The sequence below is a fragment of the Ranitomeya imitator genome, chromosome 2 (assembly GCF_032444005.1).
Source record: "Ranitomeya imitator isolate aRanImi1 chromosome 2, aRanImi1.pri, whole genome shotgun sequence".
In the NCBI taxonomy this organism is placed as follows: Eukaryota; Metazoa; Chordata; class Amphibia; order Anura; family Dendrobatidae; genus Ranitomeya; species Ranitomeya imitator.
The window spans coordinates 75304548-75322567 of NC_091283.1; the positions used below are offsets into that span (position 1 = coordinate 75304548).

Below are 18020 nucleotides of genomic sequence, written 5' to 3' on the forward strand. Positions count from 1 at the left end.
CGCAATAGTGCAAGTTCCACCACTTAAAAAGATGAGAGGCGTCTGTAATTTACATCATAGGTAGACCTCAACTATGGGAGACAAACTGAGAAAAAAAATCCAGAAAATCACATTGTCTGTTTTTTTTACATTTTATTTGCATATTATGGTGGAAAATAAGTATTTGGTCAGAAACAAAATTTCATCTCAATACTTTGTAATATATCCTTTGTTGGCAATGACAGAGGTCAAACGTTTTCTGTAAGTCTTCACAAGGTTGCCACACACTGTTGTTGGTATGTTGGCCCATTCCTCCATGCAGATCTCCTCTAGAGCAGTGATGTTTTTGGCTTTTCGCTTGGCAACACGGACTTTCAACTCCCTCCAAAGGTTTTCTATAGGGTTGAGATCTGGAGACTGGCTAGGCCACTCCAGGACCTTGAAATGCTTCTTACGAAGCCACTCCTTCGTTACCCTGGCGGTGTGCTTTGGATCATTGTCATGTTGAAAGACCCAGCCACGTTTCATCTTCAATGCCCTTGCTGATGGAAGGAGGTTTGCACTCAAAATCTCACGATACATGGCCCCATTCATTCTTTCATGTACCCGGATCAGTCGTCCTGGCCCCTTTGCAGAGAAACAGCCCCAAAGCATGATGTTTCCACCACCATGCTTTACAGTAGGTATGGTGTTTGATGGATGCAACTCAGTATTCTTTTTCCTCCAAACACGACAAGTTGTGTTTCTACCAAACAGTTCCAGTTTGGTTTCATCAGACCATAGGACATTCTCCCAAAACTCCTCTGGATCATCCAAATGCTCTCTAGCAAACTTCAGACGGGCCCGGACATGTACTGGCTTAAGCAGTGGGACACGTCTGGCACTGCAGGATCTGAGTCCATGGTGGCGTAGTGTGTTACTTATGGTAGGCCTTGTTACATTGGTCCCAGCTTTCTGCAGTTCACTCACTAGGTCCCCCCGCGTGGTTCTGGGATTTTTGCTCACCGTTCTTGTGATCATTCTGACCCCAAGGGGTGGGATTTTGCGTGGAGCCCCAGATCGAGGGAGATTATCAGTGGTCTTGTATGTCTTCCATTATCTAATTATTGCTCCCACTGTTGATTTCTTCACTCCAAGCTGGTTGGCTATTGCAGATTCAGTCTTCCCAGCCTGGTGCAGGGCTACAATTTTGTTTCTGGTGTCCTTTGACAGCTCTTTGGTCTTCACCATAGTGGAGTTTGGAGTCAGAATGTTTGAGGGTGTGCACAGGTGTCTTTTTATACTGATAACAAGTTTAAACAGGTGCCATTACTACAGGTAATGAGAGGAGGAAAGAGGAGACTCTTAAAGAAGAAGTTACAGGTCTGTGAGAGCCAGAAATCTTGATTGTTTGTTTCTGACCAAATACTTATTTTCCACCATAATATGCAAATAAAATGTTAAAAAAACAGACAATGTGATTTTCTGGATTTTTTTTCTCAGTTTGTCTCCCATAGTTAAGGTCTACCTATGATGTAAATTACAGACGCCTCTCATCTTTTTAAGTGGTGGAACTTGCACTATTGCTGACTGACTAAATACTTTTTTGCCCCACTGTATATTACTGGGCTTCTTCCGGTATAAGATGAGCACTGGAAAACAACTTTTCCCAAGTTTTGCTTTGCTATAATCTACATGTGACATTTTTTTCTTCTGGTTTGTACACACAGGTCCATTAGTAAAAGATGGCAAACAATACAAAGCATTGGGTGGAAGAGCTATTCTCTCCACGCTTCAGCGCAGAAGATTTCTTGCGTGAAAGTTTTGAACCAGAACTGCTGATGTCAGAAAAACGGGCAAAAGAGAGAGCCAGCAAGAAGGAAGAAATCTACAGGGCTGCAGTGTGCGAATTTCAGGAAAAGGAAAAAAAGAAGAAAAAAGAGCTCTTGTCTAAAATGATCATCCGAGAGTGTTGTGTGCAGGACCACGCTGTTACTGCACAACATGCCAACTGCGAGTCCTGCCTAAAGGCGGACAACGATTCTTCTACAGCCAGTAAAAGCGGCGGGCATTGTCTATGGAACGAGAAGGAATTAAATCTTTTAAGAGCCGAAATGAATAAAAAACATTCTGAGGGAGCTTGTTTCAATTTTCAGCTTAGTGCTTGCAAGCTTGAGATATCTGAATTGAAGGCCAAACAAAAGGAGACTGAAAGGGATTTGGAGGCTCTGAAAATGGCATTGGCGGCATCAAAACGAGAGATTGAATGTAAACGTGTCCTGATTAATCAACTGAAGAAAGATGGAGATAAAAGGGAGGCAGATCTGCGGACCCTGAGGAAATACATGCAGAAAAATCATGCCATGGTGCAAGAACTTAACACAAGCATGAGTAAAGCCAGAGAGGAGGTCCACCATCTACAGCTCCAAAATTCAGACCTGCAACAGGAGCTATGTACGTCACAGCAGCAACAGGAGCTGAAACTCCTCATTGCTTCAGAAAAGGCTAAACGTCAGTATGACTCACAAATAAAGAAGTTACTGCGAGAAATAGAGACTCTTAAAGAAGAGAGGCAGGTGGCGAGACATCAGCATGAGCAAGACGTGGCTGAGCTGGATTTACTAAGGAGACTCTATATCCTTGACAAGTGACTTGTTTTCTGTTTGTACATGGAACTTATTTTGGGGTTATATTTTAGGTGTCCGCTATTTTTTTTAACTTTTTCTAATCTGCTGAATTTGTTACTTTTTGACATCAAGAATATTGCAACCCAAAAAATGTCACAAACTTGATTAGATGTGGTTGTGGATTGTGTTGTGTTTTCTTTGAGTTAAGGTACCGTCACACAGTGCAATTTAGATCGCTACGACGGCACGATTTGTGACGTTGCATCGTCGCTTAATTATCGTTTCAAACATCGTAGACTGCGGTCACACTACACGATGCACGACGCTGAAGCGATAAATTCATGACGTATTTGCGATGTAGAAGTCGTATGGGACAGTCGTACGGTCGTGTCACACACGACGATTCAGAGCAAATTTTGCATAATCTGTGCGTGACGTTGTTCACAAGGGGCGTGTTGTGCCACTAGTTAGTGTGGTGATAGGCCAAAGGTTCTGTGCACACAATTGGTTGGAAAATTTGTCACCTGAGCGCTATTGTTCCCAATGCCACTTCACTGCTTTCAAAATTTCCTTTCTTCACTTCGTACTTGGACACTTGGTGGACCTGGACATCGGAATTTTGTACCTCGCTGAATATACCACGCTTTGCACCGCTGCTTCGAGGTATGTAAACCGCTTGGGCGTGGTGGATGGAACGCTGTATGGACGGCATGAGTGCTTCGTTCCACCGCTGAAGCGAAGTGGATGGTACACTGTTGTGACTGGAGGGCTACAATGTGGCAGATGGTACGCTGTTGTGCTTGGTTGTGACTGGTGGGCTACAGCGTGGTAGATGGAACTCAGTTTGTTCGGCATGACCGCTTCGTTCCGCCGCTGAAGCGATGCGGATGGTACGCTGGTGTGACTGCTTATGACCGGTTGTGTCTGTTGAGCTAGAGCGTGGCAGATGGCACAATGTATGGTCACCATGAGCGCTTTGTGTGGCTGCTGTAGGGAAGCGGGCGGTAGTGGCCTATGGCGCGGCAGATGGAAGAAGCGATGCGGATGGTACGCTGTTGTGACTGGTCGTGACTGGTGGGCTACAGCGTGGTAGATGGAACTCAGTTTGTTCGGCATGACCGCTTCGTTCCGCCGCTGAAACGATGCAGATGGTACGCTGTTGTGACTGCTTATGACCGGTTGTGTCTGTTGCGCTACAGCGTGGCAGATGGTACAATGTATGGTCACCATGAGCGCTTTGTGTGGCTGCTGTAGGGAAGCGGGCGGTACACTGTTTTGGGTTATGGTGGCCTATGGCGCGGCAGATGGAAGAAGCGATGCGGATGGTACGCTGTTGTGACTGGTCGTGACTGGTCGTGACTGGTGGGCTACAGCGTGGTAGATGGAACTCAGTTTGTTCGGCATGACCGCTTCGTTCCGCCGCTGAAGCGATGCGGATGGTACGCTGTTGTGACTGCTTATGACCGGTTGTGTCTGTTGAGCTAGAGCGTGGCAGATGGTACAATGTATGGTCACCATGAGCGCTTTGTGTGGCTGCTGTAGGGAAGCGGGCGGTACACTGTTTTGGGTTATGGTGGCCTATGGCGTGGCAGATGGAAGAAGCGATGGTAGGCATGAGCGCTTTGTGTGGCTGCTGTTGTTAAGCGTTTGGCACACTGGCAAAAGTATTGTTAATAGGACTCTTTGTCAACCATGTAATTTTTTTTTATAATTACTTTTTAGATGTCAAATCGTGTGGAGTTCATCAGGGATTTCATCGAGATTTATCAGTCTTTTCCCTGCCTCTGGAAAATAAAATCTCCTGAGTATTGTAACAGGGAAAAGAGGAGGGAGGGTTACTTACAGCTCATTGAGCTTTACAATCGTCAGGCACCAGATGAGGCAGCTAACGAAGCAGTTATTAAAAAGAAAATCCAGGCGCTCCGCACGGTGTGGAGGAAGGAGCTGAACAAGGTTCTTCAGACTACAAGGTCCGGAGCTTCCACTGAAGAAGTTTATGTGCCAAAACTGTGGTATTTTGAGCATCTTAATTTTCTGAGGGACCAAGAGGTGCCACGGACTTCAACGTGTCTTCGATTGTTGGCACCTGTGGAACCAATAGTTTCGGAGAACCACGCCGAGCAGGAGTCACAAGGGCAACAAGTAAGTAGCTCTTTGGACGAAAGTTCACCAATGTGTCCTATAATTACATAATTTTTCTCTGCATTTTAGGTTTTATACTTCTGATTATCACATCAGTTTGAAGTTGTTACAAAAACATGTACACATAAGTAACCCTGTCGCAGTCAAGTATTATATGGGGAACTTAATATGTATGAAATGGAGATATATGTAAACCATACCATCTAAGCAATATAGAAAATAGTATCGCTTCAAGCTGCCGATGTACTCTTGTTGAGACTATTTAGACTATAAAATATTGGTCAGGTTCCCATAGCAGTCAGAACAGTGTAGTTCAAAGTATTCAATAAAAGGGAGGGTTAAAGAATATTACTAAGCATCAAATATATTATAATCTTTTTGTTACCTACTACGAATATATAGTTTGGATGCGGTTATGGTGGTACTACTTTTTGTTGCCGGGTTCATAACTTGTTTTTTTTTTCCCCCCCCCCAGGATGACAGTGCGCAGGAGAGTACACTAGACTGTTCACAGGACTGCACAACAACAGATTTAGTGGAGGCTGCACCTGCCAGGACTCAATCGAGGCAAGGTCCAAGAAAACGGAAAGCCACCTCAGACGCCTCAAATGAACTATTGAGCCTGGCAAAGAAGGTGTTGACAAGAAATGTTAGCCCTGCGTTAGAGGGGTTTGGACACTATGTGGTTGACAAACTGGCCAAAATGGACGACAACCAAAGAATACTAGCAGAGCGTCTGATTCTGGAAGCAGTAAACAAGGGTACTGATGGCGATTTGGACAAGAACACTTGTTTGGTCTCTTCCCGGCCAATACAGCGGACAGAGCCATCAAATTTCAATGGTTGGTCACAGGGTCAGACATCGATGCGACACAATCCTCACGTTTCCCACTTCGGCCAGCCACCCCCTAATAACTCCTACACGCCAATACCTTTACATATGGCTTCGCCCATCAGGCACCAAAATTTTCAGCCGGAACAATCGTCGTATCATAATTTGTGATTTCCTAACTACTTTTACATTCCTTTTTTTTTTATTGTCTTGTTAAAATAATGTTTCAAATAAAAGCTTTTATTATAAATTCTATCACTACTTTTTGATTGGTGTGTCTCAATCACAGCACTGTATGAGGGAACAAATTAACGTAACAAATTCATGTACAGTTAACTAAAAAAAAAAAATCGAATGAAAGTTTAACAAAATCTTTTAATTGGAACAACAAAAAATGGATTATTGGCCCGCCTACAACTGCTGGCACATGTCAAGCAGCTTCTGCAGCTCCTCCATTGCCACATTGTGCTGCTCCTGAATATGTGCCATAGTGTGGAGTAACTTGTCTATGCCGGCTTCAATATCCTCCTTGTTGACAGTGACGACAGCTGTGGGTCAAAAAACATAACATTAATAACACAGTAGTCTCCCGATGTGTCTTTGCTTCTGTGAATGAAAATAAAAAAAAAAAAGTAAGCAAAACTGACTTGGGGGGGAAGGGGGGGGGGGGGGTTTGGGTTGGGGGTGAAAGAGTGGGCCTGCAACAAAATCAAAATAACTTAATTGTGGGAACCTACTAGGATGTTGAGGCACGGAGGGCACTTCGGGATCTGAGTCGCTGTTGAATGCCTCGTGCTGTCGGCGGCGGCGCTGTCTCTTTGCCTCTGTGAAGGAAAAAAAAAAAACAAGGTCTGTCAGCATATATGGCAACAGTGGCTGCCGGGGGAGGGGGGGGGTGTTAAGAGGGGACCTGCAACTTAATCCAAATCACATAATTGTGGGAACCTACTAGTATCTGGAGGAGTTGACCCGGAGGGCACAGATCCAGGAGAGGCTGGGCGGGATGCCTCGTGGCGGCGGCGGTGCTGTGTCTTTGACTCTGTGAAGAAAAAAAAAATAAATTTTTTTTAAAAAAGGTCTGTTAGCATATATGGCAACACTGACTGCCGGGGGGGGGGAAGGGGACCTGAAACAAAATCCAAATCACATTATTGTGGGAACCTACTAGGATCTGGAGGAGTTGACCCGGAGGGCTCCGGGACATTTGACCCTGAGGGCACAGAGCCAGAAGAGGCTGGGCGGGATGCCTTGTGGCGGCGGCGGTGCTGTGTCTTTGCCTCTGTGAAGGAAAAAAATAAAAAAATAAAAAATTAAAAAAAAAAAAAGGTTGGTAAGCATATATGGCAACACTGGCTGCCGGGGCGGGAAGGGGACCTGAAACAAAATCCAAATCACATTATTGTGGGAACCTACTAGGATCTGGAGGAGTTGACCCGGAGGGCTCCGGGACATTTGACCCTGAGGGCACAGATCTAGGAGAGGCTGGGCGGGATGTCTCGTGGCGGCGGTGGTGATGTGTCTTTGCCTCTGTGAAGGAAAAAAATTAAAAAAAAAAATTAAAAAAAAAAAAGTTTGTTAAGCATATATGGCAACACTGGCTGCCGGGGCGGGAAGGGAACCTGAAACCAAATCCAAATAACATTATTGTGGGAACCTACTAGGATCTGGAGGAGTTGACCCGGAGGGCTCCGGGACATTTGACCCTGAGGGCACAGAGCCAGAAGAGGCTGGGCGGGATGCCTCGTGGCGGCGGTGGTGATGTGTCTTTGCCTCTGTGAAGGAAAAAAAAAAAAAAAAAAAAATTAAAAAAAAAAAAAGGTTGGTAAGCATATATGGCAACACTGGCTGCCGGGGCGGGAAGGGAACCTGAAACCAAATCCAAATAACATTATTGTGGGAACCTACTAGGATCTGGAGGAGTTGACCCGGAGGGCTCCGGGACATTTGACCCTGAGGGCACAGAGCCAGAAGAGGCTGGGCGGGATGCCTCGTGGCGGCGGCGGTGCTGTGTCTTTGCCTCTGTGAAGAAAAAAAAAAAAAAAAAAATTTTTTAAAAAAAGCTCTGTTAGCATATATGGCAACACTGGCTGCCGGGGGGGGGGGGGGAAGGGGACCTGAAACAAAATCCAAATCACATTATTGTGGGAACCTACTAGGATCTGGAGGAGTTGACCCGGAGGGCACCGGGACATTTGACCCTGAGGGCACAGAGCCAGAAGAGGCTGGGCGGGATGCCTCGTGGCGGCGGCGCTGTCTCTTTGCCTCTGTGAAGGAAAAAAAAAAGTTAGGTCAGCAGTTCGCTGTGCCACATAGTACTTTTCACCGTTCATACTGTCCCATAGCTGTGGCACTGCAACGTTGAAACTGTCCCATAGCTGTGGCACATAGTGGCTCTGCAACGTTGAAACTGTCCCATAGCTGTGGCACATAGTGGCTCTGCAACGTTCAAACTGTCCCATAGCTGTGGCACATAGTGGCTCTGCAACGTTAAAACTGTTCCATAGCAGTGGCACATAGTGGCTCTGCAACGTTCAAACTGTCCCATAGCTGTGGCACTGCAACGTTGAAACTGTCCCATAGCTGTGGCACATAGTGGCTCTGCAACGTTCAAACTGTCCCATAGCTGTGGCACATAGTGGCTCTGCAACGTTCAAACTGTCCCATAGCTGTGGCACTGCAACGTTGAAACTGTCCCATAGCTGTGGCACATAGTGGCTCTGCAACGTTCAAACTGTCCCATAGCTGTGGCACATAGTGGCTCTGCAACATTCAAACTGTCCCATAGCAGTGGCACATAGTGGCTCTGCAACGTAGAAACTGTCCCATAGCTGTGGCTCATAGTGGCTCTGCAACGTTCAAACTGTCCCATAGCTGTCCAACATACTTTTGGGTACCTGAGTACTAACCTCTGCTAATCTCCTGGCGAAGCTCCTGCAGGCGCTCTGGCCTTTTCGACTTGAGATCGCCCCATTTTTTAACAATCTGGGCCTTGGTCCGAGTTATCCCAAACCGCTTCCTGAGGCCCTCAGACACCACACGGACAACTTCCTCCTTGTGCTGGTTGCGGTGCAGCACCATCCCTGTGGTTTCATACTGCATCCTATCCATTGTTCCAATAAGGAACTTGAGCTCTGGGATGCCCATAGGTGGACCACGGCGACTGGCAGCCATTATCACGATGTCAGGGGACAAAAACAAGCTAGGGCAGGCACGCAGGAACGCTGTAACGTCATCACGCCGTCATAGACCACGAGCGTACATTACGTGCCGCTCCGGCGTTATATAACGATACTTCGAACGGCATTTACTATGTGCGTTCCTTTCTTAACGCTCAGTCGTCACAAATGTGACGCTGTTCATAAACGGCAACGCTATTGCGATGCCAATGGCGCGGCAGGACGGCGGAGCGCAGCTCCTCCTCTGGGCGTTGCTCTTCAGGGTCATTCCATCTAAAATGGCGGCGAGAATGCGTTCTGCTCCTCTGGGGCAGCCAGAACTCCTTTTTTTTATTTCTCAGATGGATGCCATGGATTACGAGGGTCTGGAGAGCCGCCCTGCCCACCCACACATCCACAAGCGAGAAGTGCTTGGACAAATAACAAGAATGATGGAGAGGAGGTTTGGTGTCTGCCGCAGTCAGCTTCAGCTGCGTAAAAAATGGGCTGACCTCCGCTATAAAACGCCACAAATGTTTGCGGAGTTGCGTGCGGAGGCAAGGCGAGGCAAGTACTAGTATGGGGGGATTGGGAGATGCATGCTGTCAGGAGGGGGGGGGGTTTGGGAGGGAGTCTTGCGCTCATGGTTGCCAACGTGACCTCAAATGCATTAAAACACATGCCCCGTTTTTGTACAATTTAGTTATTCTCCAAGCAGAATATGCGTTGTCCGTGAGAAAACTTGTCGGGTTCCCTAATCTCAACCTCCATCTTGAAATTATTATGATGTCCATAATTTTTACTTTCTCAATTTCCCATAAATATTAACGGAGGAGGTTGGCCTACAGATGAAATAATACGTTTTCCAAAGACAGGAAGACCATTGAACCCCAGAGCCCACAGACATGTCAGAGTATCGCACCCCTGTAAAGTGTGATCTCTATTTTATGTTTGAGTATATTGTAAGCTTTGATCTGCAGCACTCAACATTTGTGTATAAACATTGTGATTCTTTACTTTAGGTGTAGAGAGACAGCGGCGGCAAGTCAGACCCACCATTGCCACCAGTACCCCATCTTCAGGCACCAGTGGGAGCCCACAGTCCGGGACATCACGTAAGTTCACAATCATTTATTGCATTTTTTTTAACATCACACGGGACATAACAGGGTACCTGAAATATTTGAAGACATTACAGACGCAGTAATGACCCAGCGGCCTACCACACCTCCACCATCTGTTGCGACCATGCACCCTCGCACCCCTGTGAAGTGTGATATAAATTTTATGTTTCAGTATATTGTTAGCTTTGATCTGCAGCACTCTACATGTGTTTTTAAAGATTGCGTTTGTAAACTTTCTGTGTAGAGAGACAGCGGCGGCAACAGGTACCTGCCATTGCCAGCAGCACCACAGCATCCACCACCAGCGGGAGCCCACAGTCCGTGACGTCACGTAAGTTAACAATCATAGATTACAGTTTTTCAACTGCATACGGGACATAAGAGGGTAGCGGAAATATTTGAATACATTACAGACGCAGTAATGACCCAGCGGCCTACCACGCCACCACCAGAGAGCAGACGGCCTCGCACCCCTACACCACCCTCAACACCTCCCTTTCGACACTCCTCTTCCTCCCCCGGGTCCGCGGCATTCTCCCCAGAAGCTAACATACGTAAGTGACCAAAACTGCGAGCGCTTCCCAACGGCGTGTTCCATAGTTAACCAGATCTGTTATTTGCTTTTAGGTGCTGCAGCAGTGGCCAGATCGCTGGGATGGGACATTAGCAGCTGTGGTTCTGGCAATGAGGAACCGGCGTCCCTTCTCCGTAAGTATCAAGATAATGCGAGTGGTTTTCTGCTGGATGTCACCATAGACAACCAAAACTGTAAAATTTAATAAAATTTACATCGCCCTGTGGTGCCAGACCAAATAGAAATTTACAACACAGAAAATTAGGTCCTGCCCCAGAGGTCGAGATGTATTTTCAGAGGAATCAACGTTGGTTCTCCAACCTCTTCTATCCACAGAAACGGCCACCGTAAGAGAGCTCCTGGCGAGACAATTGCGACTGGAGCGGACAGCAGCGCTCCTGCAGCAGACAGCAGCGCTCCTCCAGAGTCAAGTGGAGCAGCAGGGCGTGACGCTGCGACACCTCTTGGGCAGGAGATAATATTTTTTTTGGTGGGGGGGTTATGTTATATTTTGTTGTAAAATAATTTAAAACCAAGAAAGTGTTACAAAAAAAACCAAAAATCTTCGCATTCTTTCTTTAATGTTTACCAAGCTATAAGGGTTAACAGCACCATTGTATAGGCATCACATTTAAAGTTATTTAGAGAGGTTTATATGACAGCAAAGCAAAAAAACTAATTTTTATGTTATACGGCGCGATCCTGCCACGGTACAGCTCCAGAACCATTAAAGTACTGACAGTATTTTTCGCGACAGTCCCTTGCATCGTCTGCCTGTCTGCCAGATCCAAGAGCTTGAAGAGCTGTAAAATTTTCAGGTTGTGTACGCCATTCCCCGGGCACAATATCTCCGGTTCTTGCGTCCACTGCATCAATAAACGAAGGAGGAGAATAGGAGTTCGTATCATGACGTCTCAGGAAATTATGGAGCACACAGCATGCCAAAACCACAATGTCTATAGACGGCAGCTTCAAGTTGATAGCTGTGTGGAACACTCTAAACCGATTTGCCATTATCCCAAAGGCATTTTCAACCACACGACGGGCCCTCGACAACCGGTAATTAAAGATTCTGCGCTCCGGTGTGAGTGTTCTCTGTGCAAATGGCTTCAGCAAATGTGGATGAAGAGGGAAAGCTTCATCAGCGATGAAGACAAAATTTAGGTTTGCTTTTGTGTCTTCATTTAGTGGCAACAGCAGTTCATTGTTCCTCAAGCTTTCCCCAAATGAAGTGTGTTCAAAAACACCACCGTCGGAGACTCGACCATTCATGCCAACATCCACATCGACAAACTCATAGTTTGCATTGACAAGGGCCATGAGGATCACACTGAAATATCCTTTGTAGTTGAAAAAAAATGATCCAGAGTTGGCTGGTTGCGTGATGCGCACATGCTTTCCATCTAATGCACCACCGCAGTTTGGAAACTGCCACAGCTCATCAAAATCGGAACCAATCCTCTTCCAGTCATCCGCCGTCTTGGGAAACTGCAAGATGAGAAGGAAACATGTACAAATTAGGTCAAATATATTATGCACATACACTCTCATGTGGACATCCTACAGTGATTGAGGTGCAGTATGGATTAGTATAACAAAGTCAACAACACAGAGTATGCAGGCAGCCATTTTTTTACAGATGGCTTCGGTGACTCAGAGGGGGTGCTAAACAATATATCTAAATAAATAAATAATAGAATCAATAAAATTACGTTGGGAGCAGCAAATAAAAAAGGGTGGCGCAGGGTTGGAGCAGCACATAACAGAATGGAGCCGCAAAATGGTAGCAGCACATGTCAGAATGGAGGCGCAGGATCACAGCAGCACATGTCTGAATGGGGGCGCAGGATGGGAGCAGCACATGATAGGATGTAGAACATATACCTATAGAAATGCTCGCCATCAGGGCGTAGAACTGGTTCAATAGCTAGTATAATATATCGACATAACACAGCAGCCAAAAAAATATAGTAGTACCTCCATATAATGCCTTAAGCTCTGCACAATGGCCTCGCATGTCTCCGGAATCACAACGCTCAGGAAAGGTCTGGAAACAGCTGCGGAAAACTGCAAATCCTGAAGAGACCTTCCTGTTGCCAGGAAGCGCAGTGTCACCGCCAACCTTTCCTCCACGGGCACGGCTGCACGCATCGGCGTATCACACCTTTGTATGAGTGGCGTAACAGCAGACAGTATTATTTTGAAGGATTCCTCGGACATCCGAAGGTAGTTTCGGAAATCTTGAGGGTTATTGTCACGTAACTCTCTTATGAGACCCATGTGTGACAATGTGGATCTTTTCTGCAGCCAGCTCCGGGTCCACATGCGATGTTTTCGTTTAGGACGTCTCTCCTCTTGGAGACGTGCTGCCTCAAACACCAGGGCAGCAGCAACAACAGAACTCTCATCGGAAGTGAGCATAGTTCCTAAAAAGAAAACAAACGTACAATAAATACACGTGCTTACAAAACAATTTTCTGACCATTGATCTAATAACTATATATGTTACTACTGGTATTAAATGGGGCAGTCAACCATCTCGATCTGTAAAAGGATTAATTAATTGGGCCACGCTACAGCTGTGTACCTGAGGTTCTCAGGCCTACTCAAAGGAACAATCAACCACACTCCAACGTTTATCCCCGTTGAAGCGCAACATATGCTACGCTGTAGCGTTATACATACCTTTAGCGGTAAAAGTCTAGTAGTTAAAAGTCCAGGGAATCCAGCGAATTTAGTTCTGTTTACAGCACGTGCTAGAGAGAAATGAATAGCGCGCTCGAGAGCTCCGGTTTTATCCGCTGGGAACAATAGTCCTTTGTCGAATGAGCGCACAGTATTGTACCGCCCAATCAGCACACGGGAGGTGGAGAATTCAGCGCTCCTACGTAGCCAGCTCCTCCGCCCTTTACATCGTATACAATATCGTGCACACCTTTGTCACACCATGCAATCATGCCGCCACAGCGGGACACTAGACGACGAAAGAAAGTTTCAAACGATGTGCTACGACGTACGATTCACAGCGGGGTCCCTGATCGCAGGAGCGTGTCACACGCTGCGATATCGTACCTATATCGCTCGAACGTCACAAATCGTGCCGTCGTAGCGATCAAAATTGCACTGTGTGACGGTACCTTTAATACAGAATGTATTGGCCTTTGGTATTAGAGTAGTTTTTCACTCCTGCATGACAGAATCAAATTACAGGTCAACAACTTTAATTACAGGAAGGCAATGGTTAGAGAGTCAAAAGGCAACGTTCCCGATGGTTTCAAGAGTCCAATAGAGGTAGGCAATGGATGTGCGCAATGCTGGGCTGACACTTTACTGCCAATTGTGACAATTTATCACAGCCTGCTGGCAATTTCCTCAGCAGAACATCCTGCTCTCTAGTTTATTATCTATGTAGTTAAATACACGCCCACAGTACTTATCACTGCCCCTTTCGCAGTCAACACTCTTGGCTGTAAAACATGTTGCTTGCTCCCGTGGCTCTCGCTAAGTACTAGGATAGCCCACCTTTCATTAGTAATTGATACTCGCCCCCACTTGTTAGCTAGCTCGAGTGCAGTCATTTCTCTCCTTTGTCTACCATATTGCTTTCTCTAGAAAAGTAAGACCGTTTTTATGCTCTGTGTGTTAGCAGGGTATATAGAAGCACTAATGTTTTTTGTATCCCACCTAACCCTCTGATCTGTAAAGTCCAAATATTATATAATAAGGTTATAATAATATAATAATAATAATTTTTATTTATATAACGCCAACATATTCCGCAGCGCTTTACAAATTATAGAGGGGACTTGTACAGACAATAGACATTACAGCATAACAGAAATACAGTTCAAAACAGATACCAGGAGGAATGAGGGCCCTGCTCGCAAGCTTACAAACTATGAGGAAAAGGGGAGACACGAGAGGTGGATGAGGTTATAGAATCCTTGCTTCTTCTTGTGGTACTTCAGACCGTTAAAACCACTACCCAGTGGCACCCTGCATTAGGTCTGACGCCGCTGATCACTTACATGACTCGTTGCGTCTCACACAGAAGTGTCACAAGACTAACAATAAAATGGCTTGACATATACATTGGTGTCACTGACCATAACTAAATAACTAATACTGTCCAGCGATAGTACATTGTTGGTGCTACGCAGCAGGTATAATATAACGAGGCATGGAATAGTTTACATATGGAACAATAGTATTTGCATAGTAATACCATAACTTGGGGAACTAGGTGCTATGTCTAACACAACACAATCGGGCTATACTGTTCCTCTTCAAGGTTTTGGGTATGTTTATAGCAACAAGGAACAAAGGTATGAAGTTTTAGCTTTAATATATGAAAAGGTATAGTGCTTACAAAACGATGAAGTAATAAAAAGGCAAAAGTACAAAAATAAAATACATAAATGTCTTACGGATTGGCTCTGTGAAACATTCTGGCATAGCAGACATTGTGGAAATGTAGATCTACACGTCACATCGTCTCTCCTGGCTGTGGCTAAGCGTTTTCCTGGATCATGATTTTAATGGATCCCTAACATCTCTCCTGATCAGGTGAGAGAAGGATGGTAAGGGGGGTGCACAACATCATTCTAATTTGTCACATCTTGCCTAGTGAAGTAATATGACCACCATATTTCCAAGTATATCTTCACCACCATAGTCACACCAAACCTGGCTATGATGTAGGCCTCATTCAGGATGAGATTACATTCCTTTGGTTTCCTAAGGCTGAAAATCCTGTTCCTTTGAACCACAGAAGCGATTATGTCCACCGATGATGGGTATCCCTGGATTGTGTTGACATCAGATAATTAGTATTTCCAGTGTCCCCGGTATGGACTGGAGATGTCCAGTCTGCCTAGGTGCAATTATCTTCCCTGCATGAATTACCGGTAACACATTTTTGCTGGCGAGGAAATGCTCAGAAAGGACTTGGTCTCCCCATGTAGACTGATTCTTAGCTAGTGTAATTATCTACTCACAGAGGAGCTGCTGCAAGGTGTCTGGTGATCTCAGATTGTATTTATTCCATAAAAAGATGAAGGACTGGTCTTTAAGCAATCATACATACCCATGGTTGAGCTGTCTGACCAGTCTATTAAACAGCTGTTGTGTATTCTTGTTGGCATGGAGATTTCTGTATCGGACAGTCCTGGTATGATTCATTCCACAGATGTGCCCCCTTTTTTTATCTCCTTGCCAATTTACGTATAATGAGTTGAGTAGGTAGGAAAAACACGTTAATTGGGAAATATTCCTTTAAAAAAACAAACCATGTTTATTTTATTTATGCTGTGCTCATATAGCTCTATCATATTCCGCAGCGCTTTACAGACATTATCATCACTGCCCCCATTGGGACTCACAATCTAAATTCCCTAACAATATGGCTTTGGAGTGTGGGAGGAAGCCGTAGAGAGCATACTTGCAGATGTTGTCCCTGGTGGGATTTGAACCCTGGACCCCAGTGCTGCAAAGCAACACTGCTAACCACTGAGCCACCGTGCTGCCAATAAAAACCACAGTTACTGCTTTTTGGCACCAGAATATTTACCTTTTTAGATAAAAACATGCACAAAAAACGCACATTTGAAAAAAAACAAATATGAGTGAGATTTCTGCAGAACGTAGGTCCCAATTGATCAAGCCTGAGGTTTTGCACGCCAGAGTGAATAGAGACAAATTCATTGTGTGCGGGTCATGGACAGATGTACGTTTCTATTATTACCTTATGGCCACTTTTATGCCAAAAGTTGCAATAGTTTTTTTTTTTTATGCAACTACAAGTTGAGCAAACATTTTGTAGCATTTTAGGGTAAGTTCACACAGGGTGTTTTTTATGCTAATTTTCAGCAGCTTTTTACATTACCTGCAAAGCCTATGAGACTTCAGAAATCTCACGCACACACATTGTTTCTGTCATCAGTATTTTGTGCTTTGCAGCATTTTTGTGGCATAGAGCATGTCACTTCTTTCAGCGTTTTTCACCCATTGACATGAATGGATGGTGAAAAAAACACTGTAAATACGCAGGCTGACTATTTTTGCAGCGTATTTGCTGCAGAAACGTCAAGGACAGCCGGATGTGACCTCAGTCAGCTTTGCTACATCTAGATGTCGGGCTGCACGATGCGTCCATACAGCCTGTCATCCAGCAGAACGGACCCGAAACCCGTTCACTTGAATGGAGGGTCCCACAATACAGTGTTTGACACGCTGTCACATGCATGAAACCATCCCCGCCTGTCAGAGAGCCACGGTTCCCACGCTGTCAAAAGATAGCGTGAGCGCTCAGCTGTAATTGGAGGTATAAACTTCAACTCCGGTCACTGGTGTCAGCTGATGGGACTACTGCTCACATCACAGAACAAATAATAAAGGTGCCAACAAAAAACAGAAATTCACAGCGAAGGAACACCATATATGAATAGAATAAGATACACAATAAAACTTAACATTTAATAATCTTCTTTATAATAAAAAACACATACCACATACAACCTAAAACCAGTATCTACTGTTTGACATATAAGATAAAGATACAGGGTGCTCTCAATCCCTAGGGTCCCGACTATCTGTCCCCTACCTTGCCGCGGAGGTTGGCACCCTATATAACCTGCGCAATGGTGCCCCCGCTCAACGTAGGCTATCCCTAAATCGCCCTAATAGACGCAAGGGTCTATTAGGGCGATTTAGGGACTACTGCTCCCATCATCTGTCACCTGCTGCCACTAAAAACAGTTAGAGCAGGAGCGGATGATGGGAGTATTCATCAGCCGCTCCTGCGCTGTAAATAATATAAAAAAAAACCTGAATGGGTTCCCTTGTATTTTTAATAACCAGCCAGGCAAAACTCCCAGCTGGTGGCTGCAACACTTGGCTGTTAGCTTCAGCAAGGCTGGTCATCAAGAATAGAGGGGTCCGCATGCTGTTTTTTTATGTATATACATAAAAAATAGGCGTGGGGTCCCCCTCCATTTTTGACAACCAGCCTTGCTAAAGCAAACAGCTGGGGCCTGTATTCTCAGCCTGGTAAGGGGCCATGGATATAGGCCCCCCCAGCCTAAAAATAGCAGCCCGCAGCCGCCCAGAAAAGGCACACCTATTAGATGCGCCAATTCTGGCGCTTTGCCCGGCTCTTCCCACTTGGTCTGTAGTGGTGGTAAGTGGGGTTAATATTTGTGGGGTTGATGTCACCTTTATATTGACCGGTGACATCAAGCCCATGGCTTAGTAAGGGAGAGGTGACTATAAGACACCTATCCATTACTAATCCTATAGTTGTATGGTAAATAAAGACACAGCAAGTATAAAGTCCTTTACTAGAAATAAACAAAACACACTTTTCCTTTTTTATTTAAAAATATCAAACACAGTTATACTCACCTAACACCTATTCCACCGAAGCCCTCGTTCTCCTGTAATAAACCAAAAATAATAAACAACCATATCCCTCACCTGGCGGTCGTCCATGCCCAGCGGGATATATAGTTTTCAACCTGGATGGCGCCAAGATGCAACTATCCAGGTTGAGAACCACTGGTGAATGAGCTGCTGCGAGCACAGCATCAGTGACTAGCGGTGACGCCACAG

The 18020-nt window shown here is 45.3% G+C and overlaps 1 protein-coding gene across 3 annotated transcripts in view; it reads left to right on the plus strand.

Moving 5' to 3' along the window:
* Window positions 1-5814, plus strand: part of CCDC160 (coiled-coil domain containing 160) — a 38903-nt gene extending 33089 nt beyond the window's left edge. For 2 of the 3 annotated variants that reach the window (XM_069746960.1, XM_069746961.1), the window contains exons 2-3: window positions 1689-4727; window positions 5203-5814. In XM_069746960.1, the coding sequence (XP_069603061.1) occupies window positions 1704-2609 (906 nt within the window). In that variant the 5' untranslated portion in view covers window positions 1689-1703 and the 3' untranslated portion in view covers window positions 2610-4727; window positions 5203-5814. Of the gene's footprint in view, window positions 1-1688; window positions 4728-5202 lie in introns of those variants that run through there. The other variant, XM_069746959.1, reaches the window with a different exon arrangement.
* Window positions 5815-18020: the final 12206 nt, after the last annotated feature.